The 22,077-nt window shown below is 26.9% G+C and overlaps 1 protein-coding gene across 1 annotated transcript in view; it reads left to right on the top strand.

Annotated features, from left to right (window-relative positions):
- LOC113370816 (cGMP-specific 3',5'-cyclic phosphodiesterase) overlaps window positions 1–22,077 on the top strand; it is a 141,820-nt gene that overhangs the window by 37,105 nt on the left and 82,638 nt on the right. Inside the window, exons 3-6 of the mRNA XM_026611501.1 lie at window positions 8,864–9,109; window positions 12,907–13,172; window positions 16,861–16,971; window positions 20,493–20,771. Coding sequence (XP_026467286.1) covers window positions 8,864–9,109; window positions 12,907–13,172; window positions 16,861–16,971; window positions 20,493–20,771 — 902 coding nt within the window. The remainder of the gene's footprint in view (window positions 1–8,863; window positions 9,110–12,906; window positions 13,173–16,860; window positions 16,972–20,492; window positions 20,772–22,077) is intronic.

Raw genomic sequence — 22,077 nt, 5'->3', positions numbered from 1 at the left:
AAAAATAAAAAGAGATATCTCATAGAAGATAATCTCTCAAATGCATTTACACCCAGCATATTGTCTTAAAAAATGTATATTATTTTGATCGGCAATAAATCTATGCAAATAAAAAAAATAATACTGTTTGTCATTTACATAAATATTGTAAAATTTAAATATTTTATCTATTTTTGGATATTAAATTGGGATACATAAAATAAAATATAATATACATTAATATTCACTTGTTAAAACGTTATGCAAATATCAGCAGTTCATTTATTAAAAACTTTATTTTGATTACTATGTATATGATATAAATATTTTGCTTGACTTATTTTGAATTATTATTTTATGCAATGGTCGATTATATTACGCATTTGCATATTATTTTATAAAGATAATCATATATGTTATAAATATATCGCACCAGTTATTTTGCAATAATCGATAATATCACATATTTGCATGGCCGCTGTTATAAGAAGAATTCACTTTCGTGAATCACATAACTACATGGATCCTGAAATATGTTATATCAATATTTATATAAAATTTATAAATGTCATATTTTTCAATATTTTCATAAATGACTTATATTTACAAATAATATAATTTGCTAACATATTTGTATAAATATGTATTTTTTTTATTTAAAAACTATTTTTCATTAGAATTTTTTTTCATTAATACGTGATTTATATTACCAGACAATTGCAAATTAGAAGACAAATTGAAAGTACTTTTATATTTTATTGCTACCTGAATCAGGTGGCTATGGTTGATAACCCATGGTACCTGTAATGGAATAAGATATAAAGCTATTGAACAGATTAACAGGTATTCGAGTACATCAAGTATTCATTTCGTTGGAGAGGCATTGTATTTTCGGATGTTGCTCTGGGCTTAGAATTTATCTTTGAACGGGTGAATGGGGATGGGCACGAGTGCGGGCGTAAGCACCTACTACAGCACAAAGAGCGGCCATACGATTTTGTCAACGAGATAGGGTATTAATCAATATGCAAACAATGCTGGACGGGTTAATTACTATTTTTGAGGTGAACCACGGGGTCTAGACGAATATTATTGAATTTCGTTCTGTACTTATTAAAATTGCTTATTAAATCAGCAATGGTATTATATATAGAAAATGGGTAGTACTGCACTAGGGCAGATGAGTTGAGTTGACTTCAACTCGATTCAGGAAAAAACAGTGTGAAAGATTTCTATTGCCATTTCACTCCGCAGTGCCCGAAATGGGCTATTTTTAAATGGAGACATGTTTTTGATTTATCATATGGCATTTATATATATATATATATATATATATATATATATATATGATTAATTTCTTGGAGGGCGTAACATCAAGTAAAAAATATAAATAAGGTAAAGATTCTTTTAAAACATCTTTATTTTTCCATACGTTTTGTCGTGAAATGCTACGTCATCATCAGTGGTTTTGAATTTCTTAGATTATCACTTTCACATATTAATACAGCTTGTAAAAAAATAATAATTGAATTTGATCATTATTGTTTGGGTTAGAGCCTCGGATACACGAATATTTACGTGTAATATTTTATTTACTAATTACTTTTTATTTTTTATTATTTATAAAAAAGAAATTATTGACATTTGGTGCTTGTTTCCAATTATTAATTTTTTACAAGCTGTATTAATATGTGAAAGTGATAATCTAAGAAATTTAAAACCACTTATGATGACGTAGAATTTTACGTCGAAACGTATGGAAAAATAAGGATGTTTTAAAAGAATCTTTACCTTATTTATATTTGCTATTTCCATACAAAACTTTGATTGGATTGCGCTCTATCTAAAAGACAATATTAAGAGCTAAAACTTTCAGAAAATTGTTTTTTTATCAATTTGGAACCATTTGAGCCCTTGGGAGCAAGGAAATTTGAAAACGCCCATATTAAGGACCACGCTAATATATATATATATATATATATATATATATATATGTGTGTGTGTGTATTATATATGTTTATGTATGTAAATGTACATGCAATTTGGCGCTCTGCCCAAAGGTTGGTCCGTGAGCTGAGCTAAACTTCTAAAGCAACTATAATATAAACTACATACAGTTTTGAAAATAAATAAAATGACATATAATTAAATGTGTTGCACCTTTAAAGCAGTTTATTTTGGAAAAAAATTGAATATTTGGATGGTTACTTATCAACTTTTGTTACGAATAATTTTAATAGATCTATACGTTTCGAGTCCCAATTTGACTATTCCTGAGTGTAAACAAAACACACAAGTAATTTTAATATTTTTAATATATAAAAGCCAAAACAAAAATATATCAAAGAAAATATTGCTTCACAAACAAGCATAACCAACAATAATTATTTGAACCATCAAGCTTCAAAAGGATTGAACACCAAACATTTTATTATCAAAATGTGAATGCCTGTTTATACATACATTATATAGAACACTTCATACATTCCAATTTCTCTGAATTTATTTTTCAGTAATTGCAATTATTTATTATTAACATCAATATTTTCCATTGAACTCATAAATTATGTTACCGATATCAATTTTCATCATTCCATAATTTTCGGCCTAATTACATGTACCATATCTTGTGCGAATTAATGTTTAACCAGGTGAAAATTCTGATAATAATTTTTGATTGTAAATGTATTATATGTACTTGGCCTTAATATTTGAATACCTAATGTCAACATGAAAGATAAAATTAGTTCTAATTAAAAAAGTAGTATTACATATTACACGAAATTTATAGGCATATAATATACGAATATTTTTAATTATGTAAAAAAATACTGCATAATGTTAAGAGTAATTTTTTTGTCAATTATACGGATTAATTAATAATTTATAAACAAATAAATACTATTTGAAAATATAATGTCTCAATAAAACTATAAAGTTCAAATATTAAAAAAATTGAATTATAAAAAAAATATGAAGATGTAATATATTTTCTTATGAGCTTAAAAAATGCGGAAGTTGTAGTTACAACAAAAATAACAATATGATTACATTATTAAACATTAAAAAAATTTTATTCGAATATTATGAATGTATTACTTTCTAATGCTTTTTAAAAATAAGTAATATGAATATTACACTGAGATCTTTTTCAAAAGCTGTTTTGGTATTCAAGTATTTTTTTAAATTCATAATTTCATTAAATAAACTCTGTGGTATAAATTCAATTGACTAACAGTTTCCACATTTAGCAAATATTCTAATTTCATTTTCTATATCTGAAAATTCATTATATCAAGTGCACCTGAGTGCACTATGTCATTTATAGCTTATGGCATTAATATTTTAATAATGAAAGAGTGGCTTATAATATAAGCTTCTATCAATAGTATCACTAATTAATATTTAATCCATGTACACTCAAACTGATGAAATCATATTAAACTTTGTGAAATTCAGTATTATCACAAACTATGGGGAGTAAATTATAATGCACTTTGTAATTTTGTGTAATATTGTGTGATGTGCATTATAAGCTTAAGAGTTTCAGAAAATCATATTGTTATAATATTATGAATTTGTTATTTAAATATTAAATAATTTTTTAATATTTTAAATATTATTTTAAATATATATATTAAATAATATTTTAAAATGACTTTATTAAATTAAAATATGGATAATTATTTTAAAAAATTATTACTAATTTGATGAACTAGCAACATTCGACAAAATAGATGGTGATCATCCAAATGAATAAAAAGCCTTTGATTTCGTTAAATGTATGTATCATGTATATATAATTTATATATTTATTATTTTCGTACAATATCAAAATATTTTTCCAATATCAATCATTGTGCTGATATTTTTCCATCCCTAGTGAACTCTTTCAATTTCATTTTTTTGCCTTGCAGGTAATTTGATTGCCTACGCATTTATTCCGTCAGTGAAATAACATATTGTGCATTTCCATTTACATAGCAACCAATTTCCCTGAATCGAGTCAATAATGAAATGTATTTGAAATTCTGTTGGACAATGCCATATATTTTGCTTAATATCAGCTGAATTTATTGAAACAAAATAAATCGAATTAATATGTATGAATTGGACTGATTGCAATACGCGTATTCATATGCAATAAAATCCAATTGACTCTTAAAATATATATTACTAAAGCTATTTTGTGTAATTGATCGATGTTTATATAATAATAATACAACTGTGAACGATAATAAATGTAAAATATAAAAAAATACATAAAGGTTCGTTTTTTATAAATATGGTCAAACTTTATAATCTAAACAATGTGTTTTGCACAATTTAAGTACAACAGTTTTCTATTATTGACATAATTATACAGATTTTCTATAACTTGCACTTATTACTAAATAGTAATGTTACTAAGTACTCGTTATATATTCATTATTGTAGCTTTGAATTATTAGTGAATTGCAAATTGTAAATTCTGGGGCACATAAAATTTATTTGAGAATTTGAGTTCTTCTTCATAATTCACATGATAATCACACAGAACACGAGAAAGTTTTAAAACTTTAAATTCGTACTATTCCAGAATATTTTCATGTATAAAACAGTACTCATTATTTATTTATATTATACAACTAAAATCTTTTAATACTTTCAAAGTTGTAGCTTAGAGTTTGTAGTGAATTACAAATTGTAATACGTAGAGTACAAAAATTTTACTTGAAAGCTTGTAAAAATAAAATTTATTAATTATTAATATATTAATATTTATACCTAGAACGCAGATATAAAAGTATAAATGATTTAAAGTTTTATATTTTTAATTATAAAATTTTGAAAATTTGTTAGATGAAAATTGTTTTGAAAATTTATTTTGAGAGTACAGAAATTCATCTAAGATCTCAGTTTTCAATCAATTAATTAAATAGAAAACCCGAATTTGCTTTGGTTAGATTTTTGCGTTTACAAAGAAACGTTATCAATAAATATTTTTAATTAACACATTTATTCTATCATACGTTAAAACAGTTTGATTAAAAATTATTAACGATATTCTCTTCGCCATTACTTAGTGTTATTAACTGTACCTTGAGTAAATATCCTTGTAATAATATTTATGATATATATTGGCATATAGCTAATAACAATTCTTGTAAACTTATATCATTACGTTTTTCTTGAAAGTTCTTGCCCTCATTCATCAAATATCAATATAACCAAGTTGTTCCATGTATCCTTCAAGTCACTAACGATAACTATGATTAACTTGATATACCAAACTTCTCTGATTACAGGATATAGCAAATAGGACACACATTTGATAGTTCCAAAGTAATATATATATACCAGATACTCTGGAGATGACAAACGAGCTTAAATATAATTGAAACTGCGGAACTTATAAATTGCTGCTAATTTGATATCGGATCGGATTAGATTTTACTATTATAATTTATTCATAAAGATCTAATAAAAAAGTATAGCAGAGATATAGTACTCTAAAGTTGTTGAAACATAATACAATTTTTATGTTAGAATAATACATAGGATTAAAATTAAGATTAAGACTTATCCTTCTAATAACAAAAATTAAAAAATCATCATATAAGAAAAAAATATTATGAAAAAAGAGTGCGCGTAAGGTTCACACGCGATTGAAGTAAAACTTATTTGCATTTAACACAAGATAGCATTTAAGTAAAAATAAATACATCATATAACAATTTTGAATAATGTTTATTAGTAATATGGTAACACTCGTGATGCACACATTTAGTGTCAACCATTATACACATTTGTATAATGATAAATTATAAATTATATATTCATAATAGCATTAAAAATATGTATAATATTTAAAAACAATAATGTAATTGAAGTCATACTTCAAATATGACATGATCGGTTTGTCATTGTAATTAGCATTTAGAAACGAACGTTCATTAAAAAGATGAAGAAATTTCGGGTTAATATTTTCTATAGTATTCGTTCACACAGTGGATTATGTTAAACAACGCCTAAACAAGTATTGTTTTCGCAACTTCACTCATCATGTAATTGTGTTTGAAGAGCTTTATGTAATTAAAATTAACATACATTCATCGAATTTATATTTTTTTACTTTTTCGTCGGCAATATAATCTTATTCTTTAAACAACTGTAATATCCGCCTTGTCTAGAAAATGTTTTCCATTATGATAACTTCAAAGATTTTTAAAACTACGAATAATATAGAAATAATTTTTAATCAATAAACTTACGTTTAGTTCACGAAATATATGTTTTATTATTTTCAAGGAACAGGGTAAAATATTCTTCTGATTCAGGCATTTTTCAATAAATCAAAATTTATACTACGATGTAACTTTAAAACGCATATAACGTTGATGCCGATACGCATACAACGACAGTTCTCTATTCACATACGCGAAGTCTAATCACAATCGACCCGTAAAGAAATGATTTCATGGAGAGCCGTAACGCACTTCCGTTGCATTTGTACGGATTTACACCCTAGTCGCGCCTAAAGAAGTTTCACTTAAAAAAGTTTTATAAGTGTTTATTATGCGACGTAGAAATGGCTTGTGTAGGTGAGAAAGATTGCGCTGTTCAAGTTCTCAACTGCTTAATGAATTTAGAACTTAATCTCTATAGCAACAAAGTTCCGATGTTCGTGTTATTTTTAATTAAGAAACTTAATCTAGCATATTTAAATGAGTTTTGCAATTGCTAGATTTGTTATTTCAACACGCTCCTATGTGAATGTTTAATGCTGGGTAAGATACGATTATAATATTAGTAGAGGAAAAGGAACAAAATTTTGGTGTTGAATTTCACTTATTACAATTTGTTGGATTTTTATATTGTATACAGTAAAAAAACATTATTTTAATTACAACGTTAAGATTTTTTATGAAATAAAAAATAATCTCCAGGATCAGTTATTAAGACAAATGTCTCTGTTAGAATCAATCAAGAAACTAATTAAAGAGGGGACAAAATCCTTCAATTAAATATGAAATATAGGAGTCATTTCAAATATCTCCTTACCCAATATTTCATAATGTACTTTACAATGCCGGTATGAACTGGGTGCTGCTAAGTGAGTGAGGTGGAACTTTATCAATTTTCCAAAGTGCGAAATTCGTTCACTTACTACGACAAACTCTGCTTTTACTTTGGATCGTAAATTTTTGATGGAATTCAGATATTTAGACAGGCCTGAAGGAAATTACTTCAAAAACTTTATATTCGATTTACATATTAATTAATTTTCATCTAATATTAATATGCATTATGTATGAGCATAGTTAGCTTTGGGAATATAGTTGAGTTAATCCTGACAAAATGAAAAACATGCTTTTTTATGAGTTTCAAATTTTATTTTAAGAGGCTTTAAACTTTATAGACATCACAAACTTTTCTCGTATACGTGTTATAGGTTTTTTATGAAATGATTTCGGAAAAAGTTTGACTATGCATTAAAGTTTTTAATACAGTTCTGAACATGCGAAATATTTATAGCCCTCTTAATCCACAAGTAAAGCAAACACACACATGCAAATATATTCACATTTGAATATGTAAACATACATGAATTTATATAATATTAGAGATTTACCATATTTTAATATCTTTGATAGAAAATTACACTACCATTAAAAAATCATAATACTCTTATTTTTTCTCAAATCTATTTATTATAATAATACATATATGTATTATTATTATTATATATATACAAAATTATAAATAAAGAATAATTTTGTACAATTAGTACTTTAGTAATAGTTTATTAATGGTTTATATTTTTTAACTAATAGTGCAAAGAATATTGTTAGTCAATGAATACAGGAAAAGAAAAAAAAATGCAAAAAACCTTATATGTGATTATTTTTTCTTAAAGGTATATGTAAAGTTAATTGAAAGTTGAAGTATTCACATTGATCATTAAATCTTTCTTCTAATATTGTTACAGAAAGTTCAAATGGTAGTTATAAATTGTAATTGACTTTTCATAATTTATATGCGCAGAAAAGGGTTTATACAAAAATCTACATCTTAGGAAATAGGTTTTCGAATACCATTTACTCCATCTAAACTGTTTTAACCGGTTTCGAATTTTCATAAAAAAGCTGTTAACTAGAATAGTTATATAAATACAAGAAAAATCGAGGGATTAAAAGCTGTTTTTACTCAAATGACTTTTCTATTCTGAAGATATTTTTTTATGCAATTTATAGTAAAACAAAAAATAATTGACCAGTTTAAATAACTTTGAAAACAATTGATTATCCTTCGTTTATTCTTAATTTTTACATGTAAATATTTAAATATTTTTTAATAGCTAAATAAAAGATGTTTATTGATTTGTATCAGTATTTTCATCAATCTGGTATATTTGAATATGTTCCACAATTTTCTCTTAAAGCGCGATTTTTAAAATTGGTTCTCAAAAACCGACAAACTCAGAACTAATATTATAAGGTGCTTCTTAACGTTTATATGTAAATTGGTATTTTACTAGATATATTCTTTGCATCGATAACATCACTATTGATAGTGTGATTAACAGATAAATAGAATAAGATAATAAGTAATGAATATTACGAATAAATGAATAACAGATCAATATATATTTTTTTAATTAATTTGTATGTAACAATCAGAATAAAGTAAGTAATTCTATAAGCTACAGTGAGAACATAATCTAAACAAATCTTTAATGACAGATCAATATAATGCAAGAGTTTATTTAACTAAAACTGTAAATAAACTTATATGTTAATCCATACGTGCACCAATAAGATATCTCAAACTTTGTCTATTTATTTCAATTTTAAGTAAAATATATTATAGTAGGTTAACCATAAATTTGTTCTTGTTTCAGTGTTAGAAGATGCCCTCCGGAAGGCTCGTGCCGAAGAGATCCGAATTCCTTTCGGGGTCGGAATTGCCGGTTCAGTGGCCCAGACGAAGGAAATCATCAACCTAAAGGACGCCTACAATGACCCAAGGTTCAACGATGCAGTCGACGTGCGAACGGGGTACAAGACTAATCTTATGCTGTCCATGCCCATTTGCAACTACGAGGGAGACGTCATAGGGGTTGCACAGATAATAAATAAAACCAATGGTAAGTAACTAAAGAACCATTGAAATATTTATAGTTTGGTACAGTAAAATAGTGCTAAAGTATAACATTTATCATTTACTTTAAAAATGTGTTACGATGAGGAAGATTAAATGGACGTCTGCGCAGTAGAAACGAGTAAAGTTTTTCCGTTAACAAAAACTCCACACAGATTACTAAATACTACTGGCTCTCGTCGTAAACTATACACTCAATTTTATTACTCTAACGAATATCGATTATTTAACCATTTCATGGCTTCTACAGCCCCATATATGTCAGGAAAACTATCGCTGGGCTAGCATATTTTTGGAGATTTAAGATATTTTGTTGAATATAGTATAACTTACAGTAAAAATTCCTTATATTTACTACTTATGACATTAATTAAATACTTAAAAATTTACGAACTTATTCTAAATTTCACACACAAAATTTAGAAAAACTGTTTTGCAAATATTATTAATTTATTAACTTCCCGTAGGATAAGTTATTGTAATGGGCCGAAAATCGGAATTGAAAATTTTTACATTTCTCGACGTTTTGAAGGTTTCTGAACGTTTTGGCATACCTTAGAAAAAATGGATGTGTGTGTGTGTATGTATGGATACAAATTTCCAGTCACGTTTTAGGGCGCACGGATCAACCGATTTGAATGGTTCAAAAAACATTCGATTCCTATTGATAGGGAAAAGAGCTGATTAGTTTTTGGCAAAGGCAGGTCCAGCCGTTACGGAGATACGGAGCTAAGCGTGCAGAAAATAAAAATCGAGTTTCTGAGAGAACGGAGTATCCGATTTGAATGGTTCAAAAAACATTCAATTAGTAATGATTGGGAGAAGTGTTTATTAGGCCCAGCCATTTCAAAGATACGGAGCTAAATATGTAAGAAATGGCAGTTTTTGAGAGAACTAAGCGTCCGATTTACATGATTCCAAAAACTTTCTGCTTGTCTTAACAAAATAATTGATTTTGAAAAAAAATTTTGTTCAATTTTTTTTTGTATATCGAAATAATTCAGATTTTATAATTTTTTTATTTATTAGACAATGTTACAATATTTATAATAATCTATTTTACGGGAAGTTCCAGCAATTTGCCTGATGATTGACGATGCTATACACCCCACTAGTTTTACTTAATTTTGATAGTTACTTCTACAAAGTTTATTAACAAATAATTTTCCACATTGATGACCCCAACGTGATTTGGACATGCAACATTCTGATAAATTTCCACAAAAAAATAAGAATTTGTTAAACTAACTATGTAGTTAGGGATGTCGTAATCAAAGACAAACTCTATAATTTATTAATTATAAAACAACTAACATTATCTCATGCAAATTTGTTTTGAAAAAAAAATGTGTAAAGTACTCCGATATTTTTTGTTTGAAATTTTTTAAATATTTTTAATATAAAAGAAATTCAGCAAGTTATTATTAAGCTCATATGATTGTACTCACTCCAAATTACCGGGCTTCATATTTCATTTAAAATTAATTTAAATTATGCTACAAAATATGTCCCGTCTCCTGGAAAACCAGTAATAATTGAAATTACTGAATAAAGTAGGTAATTGAAAATATGACGATACATTTTCAAGAATTTATTACCGTGAGCCGGAAAATAAGTTTTCATTTTCTCACTCATAAAGTTGAAAGCATAGGCACCTGAAATAAACTTTTAATTTCAAAATCAAACAGGAATGTCACGAGAAAATATTTTTCAATAAAGAATTCCGCTACCATTCACACAGAAACGAATCTGTACGTACTTCTCTTTGAAATCCAATTAACCGGCATTGCAATATTTCCCTCTGGCATTTCTACAGAATCGATTTGTTGTAATAACATTTCTTTGTTGTGAAAATATTATTTGTTCACATTTTTTTGAAAAGCCGGGCATTTTTCTCGTTATAATTTAATCCACGAGGTATGATTATTATAAAGAACGGTAGACTTGATTTAACAATCATTCGAAATTGACTGACGAAGCAAGTGGATGAGTTTTTATTAAAAGACAAACGGAAAAAGGATCCATTCAGTCGAGTGACATTTTGAGAAATTTATCTTTTTCGTATCCAATTTCAATTCATAAGATTGATTGAGTGTCTTATTTCATTTTAACAACTAATTTTCTCCAGCTTCTTTCAAACCCATGAAATATTATGGATGATATAAATTTCTAAGGGTAATATAAAACAATGGTAGTATAGAGCAAAGTTTGGAAGAAAATTCGGTTGCTTCTATTATAAAAGAAATGAAATAATGTTTTCAATCAATTCTTAATTACCGTATCAATTCAAGTTTGTAATTGATATATATTAATTACTAATTGAGTTGTTACTTGCCATATAATCTTGTATATTTTTAATAATTTATATTATTTAGGTATTTTTATCCGAAATAATAACATATGCTGAATGTATGCTCATTTTCAGTATTTTTTCAGATATGATATCAGCAAAATATTTTAAAATATATTTAATCTAATATTGATTTAAGGGGGTTGTTCTTTTTTATATCTTTTTGTTTCGGTTTTGAGATTTTTTGATATTATGAAAGCTAAAAACTTTAGAATTATTTAAAAAAAAAATCTTCTCAATATCTATTTTTTTGAAGAAGTTATAGATATATCTACCTCTATACGTATGATCCTCTTAAAGCGTTTTTTTATCGTTCCGCGAGCTATTGTATGCCAGCTGCATCTTTTTCATTATAATACCTCATGCACATGACCTTTTTAATGTGTCAGCATCTTTGAACACCAAGGTGTATTTCGTACATTAAATTAAATGATGTATTTAGTACATTATATTAAAAACTTTAAATACGTTTTTCTCAAATTGACTTTTATCAATGCGGTGCCACAAATTAAAAAAAAACTACAAGTCGGATCGACTTGCATTTTTTTTTAATTTGTTCACCACTGCAATACCTAGTCCTAATATCTAATAAGAAGCAGAAATAATTAGTAATTATCATAATTATTGTATAAAGTTAGCAAAAAAATAAAGATTACGCAGGGGTAATCTGTATGATATAAAATATTTTGGCGCAAATATCACTTAAAAAACCGTTACATTTTTACAAAAGATAAAATAAACATCATTATCTATTAGTCCGATTCTATTTATTGTAACACGAAATGAAACCCTTTGGAAAGCAATAAATATTCAGTTTAATGACGAGTTAAGATAATATTTGACATTTGTTTATCTTTTAGAATTACTTGAAGATATAGCTGTTTATGCGATTATGAAATTTAAAGATAAATTTGTTCCTAGAAATTTAAACTTTAGAGTATTATGTATCAAATAGCGCTTATGTAAAAATACCGAAAATACCGGTATTTTTGGAATAAATACCGGTAAAAATACTGCCGAAAAATCGGGCGGTTTACCGGTAATTCGGTATATCGGTATACCGGTATTGCATTCCCTAGTTACTATCATATTTTTTCTCTTTTTTTGCTTTGAATTTCAACGTAAAATGTTTTTGTCGGTCAAAAATAATAAAGTGCCATTCAACTTACAGAAAAAAATTAACTAGCTTTATTATTGTGATTTAAAAATATTTGAAGACATAACTATTGAATTTAAAATTTCGATTTCCATCAATCTCTTGATGTATATCCAGTACTAATATTTATATTATTTAATTTGTCTGGGTATTCAATAATAAAGTAATTAAAACGATTCTTTTATATCATAAGTATCCTTTATATAAATGTTGATTTATAAAAATAAACATAATCAAATCACTAAACATTCTACTAATGATCCAATTCCACTTTCAGGATCTGAAGAGTTCACCGACAGAGATGTCGACGTATTCAGAAGGTACTTGACGTTCTGCGGCATCGGAATACAAAATGCTCAACTGTTCGAAATGTCTGTATTGGAATATCAGAGGAATCAAATCCTGTTAAATCTGGCCAGGAGCATTTTTGCAGAGCAGAACAATCTTGAATGTCTCGTTACGAAAATCATGACAGAGGCAAGGCAACTTCTAAAGTGCGAAAGATGCGCGGTTTTCCTTCTGGATCTGGATTGCTGCGAAGCGGTAGGATAAAAGATCAGTTTTATTAATTTTTAATACCAAAATTTTATACTGCATATTCGTTGATTTTTATATTATTATAAAATTAGACCTTATGATAATCTTAATAATAATCTTTTACGAGCATTCACGTAAACCTGAACAAATTCGGGTTGTTCATTTAATGCTTTCCGAAGGAGCAAGATGTTTTCGCCAGAGAATTGTATATGCTAATTTTGTTTCCTTGATGTTACAAGTGATTCTGAATCGTTTGATGCGAATATTGGAAGAAGTATGTGTATTTGACAAAATTTGATCTTTCATCTTCTGCTCCAATTTTAGAAATTTAAAAAAACAATTGCTAAAACCGTATATAGACTCAAGTATCATTTTTTTTAATTAACAGATAAAAGCAAAATTTTTCATTTAAATTTTTGCAAAATTTATCTAACCGATTTTTCAAGAGAAAATTAATCCAAAGTATCTAAACGATTTTTTTAAAAGAAATATATTTTTTTTGAACGATATTAGAAGGAATTCTCGTTGATTAGTTTTCGGCTAAAATCGGGCGGATTGTTTTCTTGTGACAAATTCAAAATTGGTAATTCTCAATTGATATAGTCGATTATTTATAAATATAGAAAAGGAGTTGTAACTTTTTTTAATGGAAAATGCCATTTACACTTAGTTGTCATTGATTTTTCATTCATACCCACAAATTTGAAATTACTAATTATAAAAAAGCCTGACAGGAGTCTTAGGCCTAAGCGTTCTGGCTTATAAATAAAAATTTAAACAATTTTATGGTTGTTTATTAGAGATAGAGAGATTTACATGGCATCGACATATAATTTCCAAGTCTAGAAGAAAATGAGTCGATTATTTGTAAATATCGAGAAGTTGTTTAAGTTTTTGTCGATTTTTAAAAATTTTTTATCAATCAATCAGTTGGAAATCTTGCTGATAAGTTCTCGGCTAAAATTGGGCGAATTGTTTCCTTGTGACAAATTCAAAAATTGCTAAATCTCAATTGTTAGTCGATTATTTGTAAATTTAGAGAAGGTTTTATAACTTTCCTTGCAAAATACCATTTCAGTCGATGATTTTTCTTTCGTACTCAGAGATTTGTCATTACTATTTATGAATAAGCCTGACCAGAGCCTCAAGCCTAAGATTTCTTGCCTATGAATAAATGAAAAATACATAATTTTATGGATCTGCATTATATATTTGCTACATAATTTTTATATCTAAAAGAAAATGGCGTTTAATATGAAAAATAAAATATTACGGAATTCAATTGGAAAGCGGTATTGTAGTTAATCTGGCTTAGATTACATGCAATTCGTGGCTTTTGTGTAAATTTTCATTTGTTAAATAATTTTTGAAAAAGTGATATTTAAATAGTTGTTTTTACTAAAAATAATCATGGAAAATCGAATTTTAACAAGGACATTGACCAACGACTATGACCAAATTCTAATAAATACCTGTTCCAATATCAATATTATTAACCAAAATATACTCTTTAAAATGCTTAAATTCATTTACATATAAAATATATTTTTTATTACATCAACTTTCCATAATCATAAAATAAAGTTACATCAAACTTTGTTCGCATATTATCCGCGCACACATAATGCACTTTCTATAGACTCTATATAGACCCCCATACATCACGAAGCAAGTTCAAACAAAATCCAAAATGAAAAAATTACACACAATACATCATATTTTAAACTGGTAGAGAAAAGTTTTAATAAATTTACCTCTATAGAGAAATTCTCTACTTTCCTACTTTACGTATGTGAACGTGAACAATTTGCAGCGCGAAAAACAAATAATAATATTTACTAAGAATGACGATGTTGTATACCGCTTCATGAAAATAAATATAATAAAAGTATTGTTTCATAACGAGAATCGAGAGATACTTGCAGAGTTCACTGAAAAGGAATAACAAGGAAATATGAATGAATGTACAGTGCATTTTAAAGCCTTCGTAGATAATGGGATTCTTGCGTCTTAGGAAAATAGATAGAATGTATATTGTAATATAAATTTTATACATGTGTATGAAAAATCAATATGTAGAATGTACAATTTCTAATAGTACTTATCAGCATTATTGATTCGATTTAATCAAAATACAAACTAGTGGTGCATGGCATCGTGCCAAATTGCTGAAACTTTCCATACCAAAAACTTAGCAAAACTTAAAAAAAAAACTTAGCAGAACTTTGAAAATAGTTTTTTGAAAATTTTGAACTTTTTTTAAGCAAACGCACTGCAAACTGATTTTGAGTCGAAATATCAGAGCAATACATCCAATTTTTCTAAGGTATGCCAAATGTACAGAAACCTCTGAAACGTAATGATATATAAAAATTTCTATTTTTGATTTTTTTGCGATTACTATGACTTACACTACGGGAATTTAAAAATACTTTGGTGTACTGCTAGAATATTTTATCAAAGTGGATCCTTATCTAATTATACGAAGTTGGCTTTTAAACTTTTGAAATTGGTGCAACTGTTTTTGATTAAAGTTTACAAAAAATGAATTCTAGTTTCACTTACACACTTCTGCATACATGTGCACTTTTTAGTGTCCAACTTTTCTAAATGACTCACACTGTCGTTCAAACAAAAAATTGAAAATCTGGATAACTGGAGAATGCATCAACCTCTATCTCGGAAAGATTTGTAATTTATTAGTTAAACAATATGTGTGTTTAAATAATTATTGTTAATTTTAATGCAATTATTATTATCTATTATTTTTTATCTTCGTCGTGATAGTTGAATTCGAGTTTTCTTTATCATATTCTTATATTTAATTTATTCTAGCAGCGTAATCTAATCTTAACTCGTAGACATCAAAAGAAGAAAAATGTCTGCTCAATCAATATATGAAATTGACTTGAAACCGTTTCAGAATAATTCCGTCAAGCATAAAATTTACGAATATTAAATCAATACGAAATGTCTACATCATTACAAATGTAAATCTATTTTAGAGTTGAATATCTACTATTATAATTTCATATATGAATGGGTGGAATATTACTCTTTGTGTTCATTTGGACATAAAGGCTGTCTACGTTTAATTAAAATGAAATAAATGAGAAGTTTAATTATTTATATGAATGAATAATATTAGGCATTAGCTTTCATATTTTCCCTTGGATTGTTCATTTACGTGACAGTGCTTTACCAATGTAATTAACTTAATTAAATTTTATGTTATTTCGTTATGACATGAGTTGGCACTTTTGCGTTGCGATTTAATAAAATTTGTTGTAATAAAATTATGAGTACATTTTCATATTTCATGACATAAAAACTAAAAGGTGTAGAGAACTCGATAAAGCGAATTATATATAATTCCTGCAATACTCAAAAAATTTGTTTTACATACACATTTGAATCTTTATCGATTTTAACATTTTATTTTTTTATTGCTTGCAAGTTTGAGTTTTCTCTGTTCTGCAAACTTAGTCAGCATTTTCCTTGATCTACCGAAACCTTCTTTCTATAGTTTTCCTTATGATGTTTTTTGATATTAATAATCTACTCATGATTGCTTCCATTTCTTGCAAAAAAATTCTTGAAACCAAAGTAGTTCATATTATGATATACTAAATTTCGAATAAAATTACAATGTTTTAACTTGAAATGCTTTCTGAATAAAAATATTATGTTTCAGAGTCATTTGGAAAGAATAGTGGAACGTCCTGGAAACACGATACAGCAACATCAAGCTCTTGGTAGAAGACAAAGCCATAATGTCAATGTGGATGATATCTTAGAACAACAGGTAAATTATTATTTTTTTAAGAAATATGACATATCTTCTCCATGAATTGCATTTTGCTATTCGTTATCCAATTGTATATTCTTTAATTATCTAAGGTAAATTAGAAAAAAATACTAGAATTATTAGAAAAAATCAAGTTCAGTTCTTGCTACGGTTAATATGACTACTAAACTGACTCATTAGCAGCTTTTGAGGCATTAGCAAAGAATATAAAAAATATTAAAAAAATTGTTTCTGTTATATAAAAGGCCAAACGTGATTTGCAGATACAATTTCCAATAACAAATATCGTAAGAGTGTCCACAATTTTTCAGATATTCCAGTCATGATTATTTGGTAAATAAAATAAAAATAATAATGTTACAAGTGGATTTAAAAAAAAAACATATTATTTGCATTAAATTTACAGAATTTAATATTTAATACAGATTTTTATTTAGAGTATTTAGTTTATTTTATAATTCAATACTATAAATATTTAATTTGAAAACGAGACATTCTTACATAAGCTGCTAGTCCTATATTGCAATGTGAAACTTATATTGCAATATAAGTTGTCGAAGTATATATTTGAACTTTAATTCTGTTCTCATACCATAATATAATTTTTAATTTTTTGCACGTAAATATTAAGAATGTATTCTATACTTCATAATAAGTTAGCAAAATTATCCCATACTAATTAGCACATAATTTACAATTCAGATTTTCCTCAAATAAATGCTTTTCATCGAAATGTGGCAACGGCTGCAACTTTATTTCAAAGTTGATTACAAATTGCATAGAACTAACTTTTGCATTAAATTTTAGATTTTGAACGATCCTTTGAGAAGTTTCTTGTTCAGCAGTGTAAGTGTTGATTATATCAAGTGCATTATGGGTTTCATGCCACATAGTTATTTGAATTGCTTATAAAGTTATTGTTCAAATTATTCAGAACTACTGAAATAATTTATACTATAGCATTTCTATGCAGCTTATAAATTTATTTATACTATAGCATTTCTATGCAGCTTATAAACAGCACTAATAAATTAGAATGTAGAGAATTTCTCAAGCTAGGAAAGTATATAGGTAATTAGTAGATTTATATTGAATACTTAGGATTTCTGTATTGCAGTTAATATTCATATAGATACTAACAGGTAGTGCGATACATTTCACTTTTTAGATTAACTTCTATAAAATTAATATTTGAAAATTCTGAAAACGCGTTTTATATGTTCATTCCTGTACTTACTTGTTAGTATCCTCTCTTATATAAAATATTTGTAATCTAGAATTTAATACGATGGAATTTAAAATTGGGTCTAAAATTTTACCTCTAGTGAAAAATTTGATTGATTATTGCACCCTTTTTAAATTTGTGATTTTTTATCAGATTTTTTTTATAAACTCATTTTTTATACATTTACCAGCTTGGTGAACCGAATAAACATATCAGCAAATCTGCCATAGTAATGCTTATAAAATTAATAAAATATACCAGCTACAGTTTAGAATTTTGTAGAGTATGAAAAGTTGCTGGAAAACCCATTTTCTATCATACTAATGAGTTTTTTTTGGATTAATTTTGTTGAATAAGTTTGAACTCCTCGATTGATTATATATCTAGAATTTTAAAATTATTCAGGCTAATTTTTTAAAAATAAAGTGCTCTTACATTAGATTCATTTTTGTTACTATAAAGCGTCTTGTGCAGTTAATTTTCAAAGTGCACAATTTAATGCATTTCATAATGCAATTTTAACATAAATTCTCGGTGTAGTTTCAGAATTCCAATTTCAACTTACGTTTATTGAATCAAAACTAAATTATTTTTGCTGAAGACGTATTAAGGCCGCCGGCGGATATCTTCTTGTGGCAGGCGGATATTCATTAACCATAAAAATTCAATTACATAAACTTTATTGATGTAGTAAATTTTCTGATGGCAGCTTCTTCGAACTATGAGAGCTCCATAACTTTATTAATTTGATTATTATCGATATTTTGATATAGTTTATTAGTATCAAATTTATTGTGGTATAGTGCGCAGTAAAGTCATTTAACTAGATTGATATATTAGTTTCTATTTATTGCTGAAATTTATTCATTTCATAATAGAGAAAAATTTCTATATTTTTTTACTTTAATTAAAAATTTCAAAATTAAAATACATTAAAACAATAATTATGCCATGCACAATTTCAATAAACCATGATCAAGTTATAGTTAGTTATAGTTTTTATATGGTGCAATTGTGTACAATTTCTAATAAAATTATTATTATTTTTTTAATATTATTTTTGATTTTATTTTTTCAATATTATCAATAAATGAACAATAATACTACAAACAACACATTTTTAATTTGTCGTTTATATTTATGGAGTTGGATATGCGTGTGATTTACTCTAGAATTTTTATTTTACATCCAAAAAATTAGGAGCACTAACATAAAAACGAACTATATATGCAAGTAGATTCAAAAACATTTTTTTTGTAATGTTAATGTTATTTTACATTGAAAAGATTAGCTAAAGTCAATAAATATTCATTATTGATTACCTTGTAACGTTATAGAATTAAGATTTAGTGGTCATCTCACAAAAAAGTCATAACTCTTTGGTAAGATATCAAAAAATTAAGAATGTGACTTGAAATTTACGTTACGATTATTTTTTTAAACACATAAAATTTTATAAATCGAAATATCATGTTCATCCTTATATATTTTTCATAAGTGATTTTGCTCATAATATATTTTAAATGCGATACACCCATACGATATTTTATTAAAATGAGATCACGTATTTGATGTAATCGTATTTGTATTTGAGATTTTATTTTATATCAGTATTTAATATAATAATTCTAATAAATATTTTTTTACATTATTTATTATGAATAACATAGACAAGATCAGTGTGAATAAAATGACGTTAACATTTTTTCGATATCTTTTATATTTCCAACAAAAAGTGAGTTTGAAAAAAGGGGCCACTTTCACGTGTTTTCACTGATATCTCGGCCAAATGATGAGATAAGGAGTTGAAAATTGGTATATTGTATTTTTTCGAAAGAACCGATGAAATGGCATCAAAATCATTTAAATACCAAAGTGGGGCCGATTCTGTATGGAAAACCCCAAACGCCCATACCCTTTATGTTTATATTTAGTGATGTGTCTAATTTTAACTAACTCACTTTTTGATTTTAGCATAGATATTAACTAAAATAAAAAAATTAGTACAATGGCTTATCCCAGTATTAACTTTAGTTCCTTTTTATGTCAATACTATGTTATGATATTTTTATAAATTTTTATATAGAAATAACACAAATCCAACTAGTAGTAATGTAACCAAAACTTCATGTTTTTCTTAATCTGGGTTTGTGATAGACAAATTAGATTGAATCAAACACATTAGCAAGAGTAAAAATTTAGAAAATAATTTGATATTTCTATCATTTTCATTTACTAACACATTCAGACAACTACTTCGTATCAATCACAAACTACAATTTTTATTTCCTAGGAATCTCGAAGTCATTTCACAATGATTTTCGAGCTTGGTGCATCCAACGATTCAGCTGAAGTATCTCGGCCAACAATCGACGAATTGAAGCAGTCAACTTTGGCCCAAATTGCCCACTATGTTGCCACCAGCGGTCAAATACTGAACATCAGCGACGTATCGGCCTGGTTAAAGGTTGACCAGGCGAACGGACAGCCGGATCTGGCACGGAACATTCTGTGCATGCCGATTTATAATGGACAGAAAAACGTCATAGGGGTTGCTCAATTGATCAACAAGGTAAATGATAATGAAAATTTAATTGTATATATATAAATATATATATAGTAGGGCGAGGCACAAACCAAACCATTTATATTACGACACATATCAAACAAACAACTATCTGACTATGTTCAGTGAAACTCTCAGCTAATTCATCATTGCAAAAATGTGTTGATTTTGCTGGATTCCAACAATTTGTAATCTGGTCTGTTTTACCCCATAGCTGGGGTTAATTAAGATGGTCAGGGGGCAAATAGGTCCAGGGTTTTATTTTAATTTTAAAGGGTTATTAAAAAATAATAGCTACATTGTTGGACCGATGCAGAATATAAATTGCATGAGTGCATTTTTTTACAGAGGTAACACTGTAAATAACCTTGATCTAGTAATTTGTCATGAATATTCATCAGCAAAGTAGGAATAATTATTTATTTAATTTATTTTTTATAACATTGCTTTTTTAACTCAATTTACTTTTCTATCTCGGAGTATCTTTTTTTATTTCAATTAGATTTTTCTCTCCCGAATGCAATAGCTTCTAAATTTGTTAATAATCTCATAATTATTCTAAGCTATTGCAAAGTGTTAATTGCAGATTATAATATTAAACAATATTGTGTGTATGTTGTATGTATATGATGTAATATAAGTAGCATTATTTTACTCAATCGATATAGCTTGTTAATGGCTCTATATTTCACTATTATGATGCTGTAATAAATCATTTTAAAGCACTTAAACATCATATGTGTTTCACTATAGAACACGTTATAAAATAAATCGATTATTCTAAATTCAAACAGATGGTATGTTCTCAAAAATACGATTTACGATTTTGATAAAACTTGACACACATTGTTACTACATTTTACTAAATATTTGATAAAAATTTAAAGTTGGATCATTTAATAGTTTTTGAGATATGCGAGGTCGATGGGTGGCTGGCTCCGCTCTCAATACTAGTATTGAAAGAGATTGTACGTTTTCAAAAATACATAATTCGATTTTGATGAAACTTGACGTACATTATTACTACACTTTACTAAATATTTGACAAACATTTAAAGTTGGATCATTCAATAGTTTCTGAGATATTGGAGATTGATGGGTGGCTGGCTCCGCTCTCAATACTAGTATGGAAAGAGATTGTACGTTTTCAAAAATACATAATTCGATTTTGATAAAACTTGACATACATTGTTACTACACATTGTAAAATTGAGTATATAGTTTTATAAATATTTTACAAAAATTTGAAAATGAAACATTCAATAGTTTCTGAGAAATGCGAGTTGATGGGTGGCTGGCTCCGCGCTCAATA

Source organism: Ctenocephalides felis, unplaced genomic scaffold, assembly GCF_003426905.1.
Source record: "Ctenocephalides felis isolate EL2017-DRISC unplaced genomic scaffold, ASM342690v1 CF-g0.4_SCAFFOLD_01492, whole genome shotgun sequence".
Lineage (NCBI taxonomy): Eukaryota > Metazoa > Arthropoda > Insecta > Siphonaptera > Pulicidae > Ctenocephalides > Ctenocephalides felis.
Note: the sequence above shows the minus strand (reverse complement) of the source record. Positions and strands in the feature narration are given on the sequence as shown.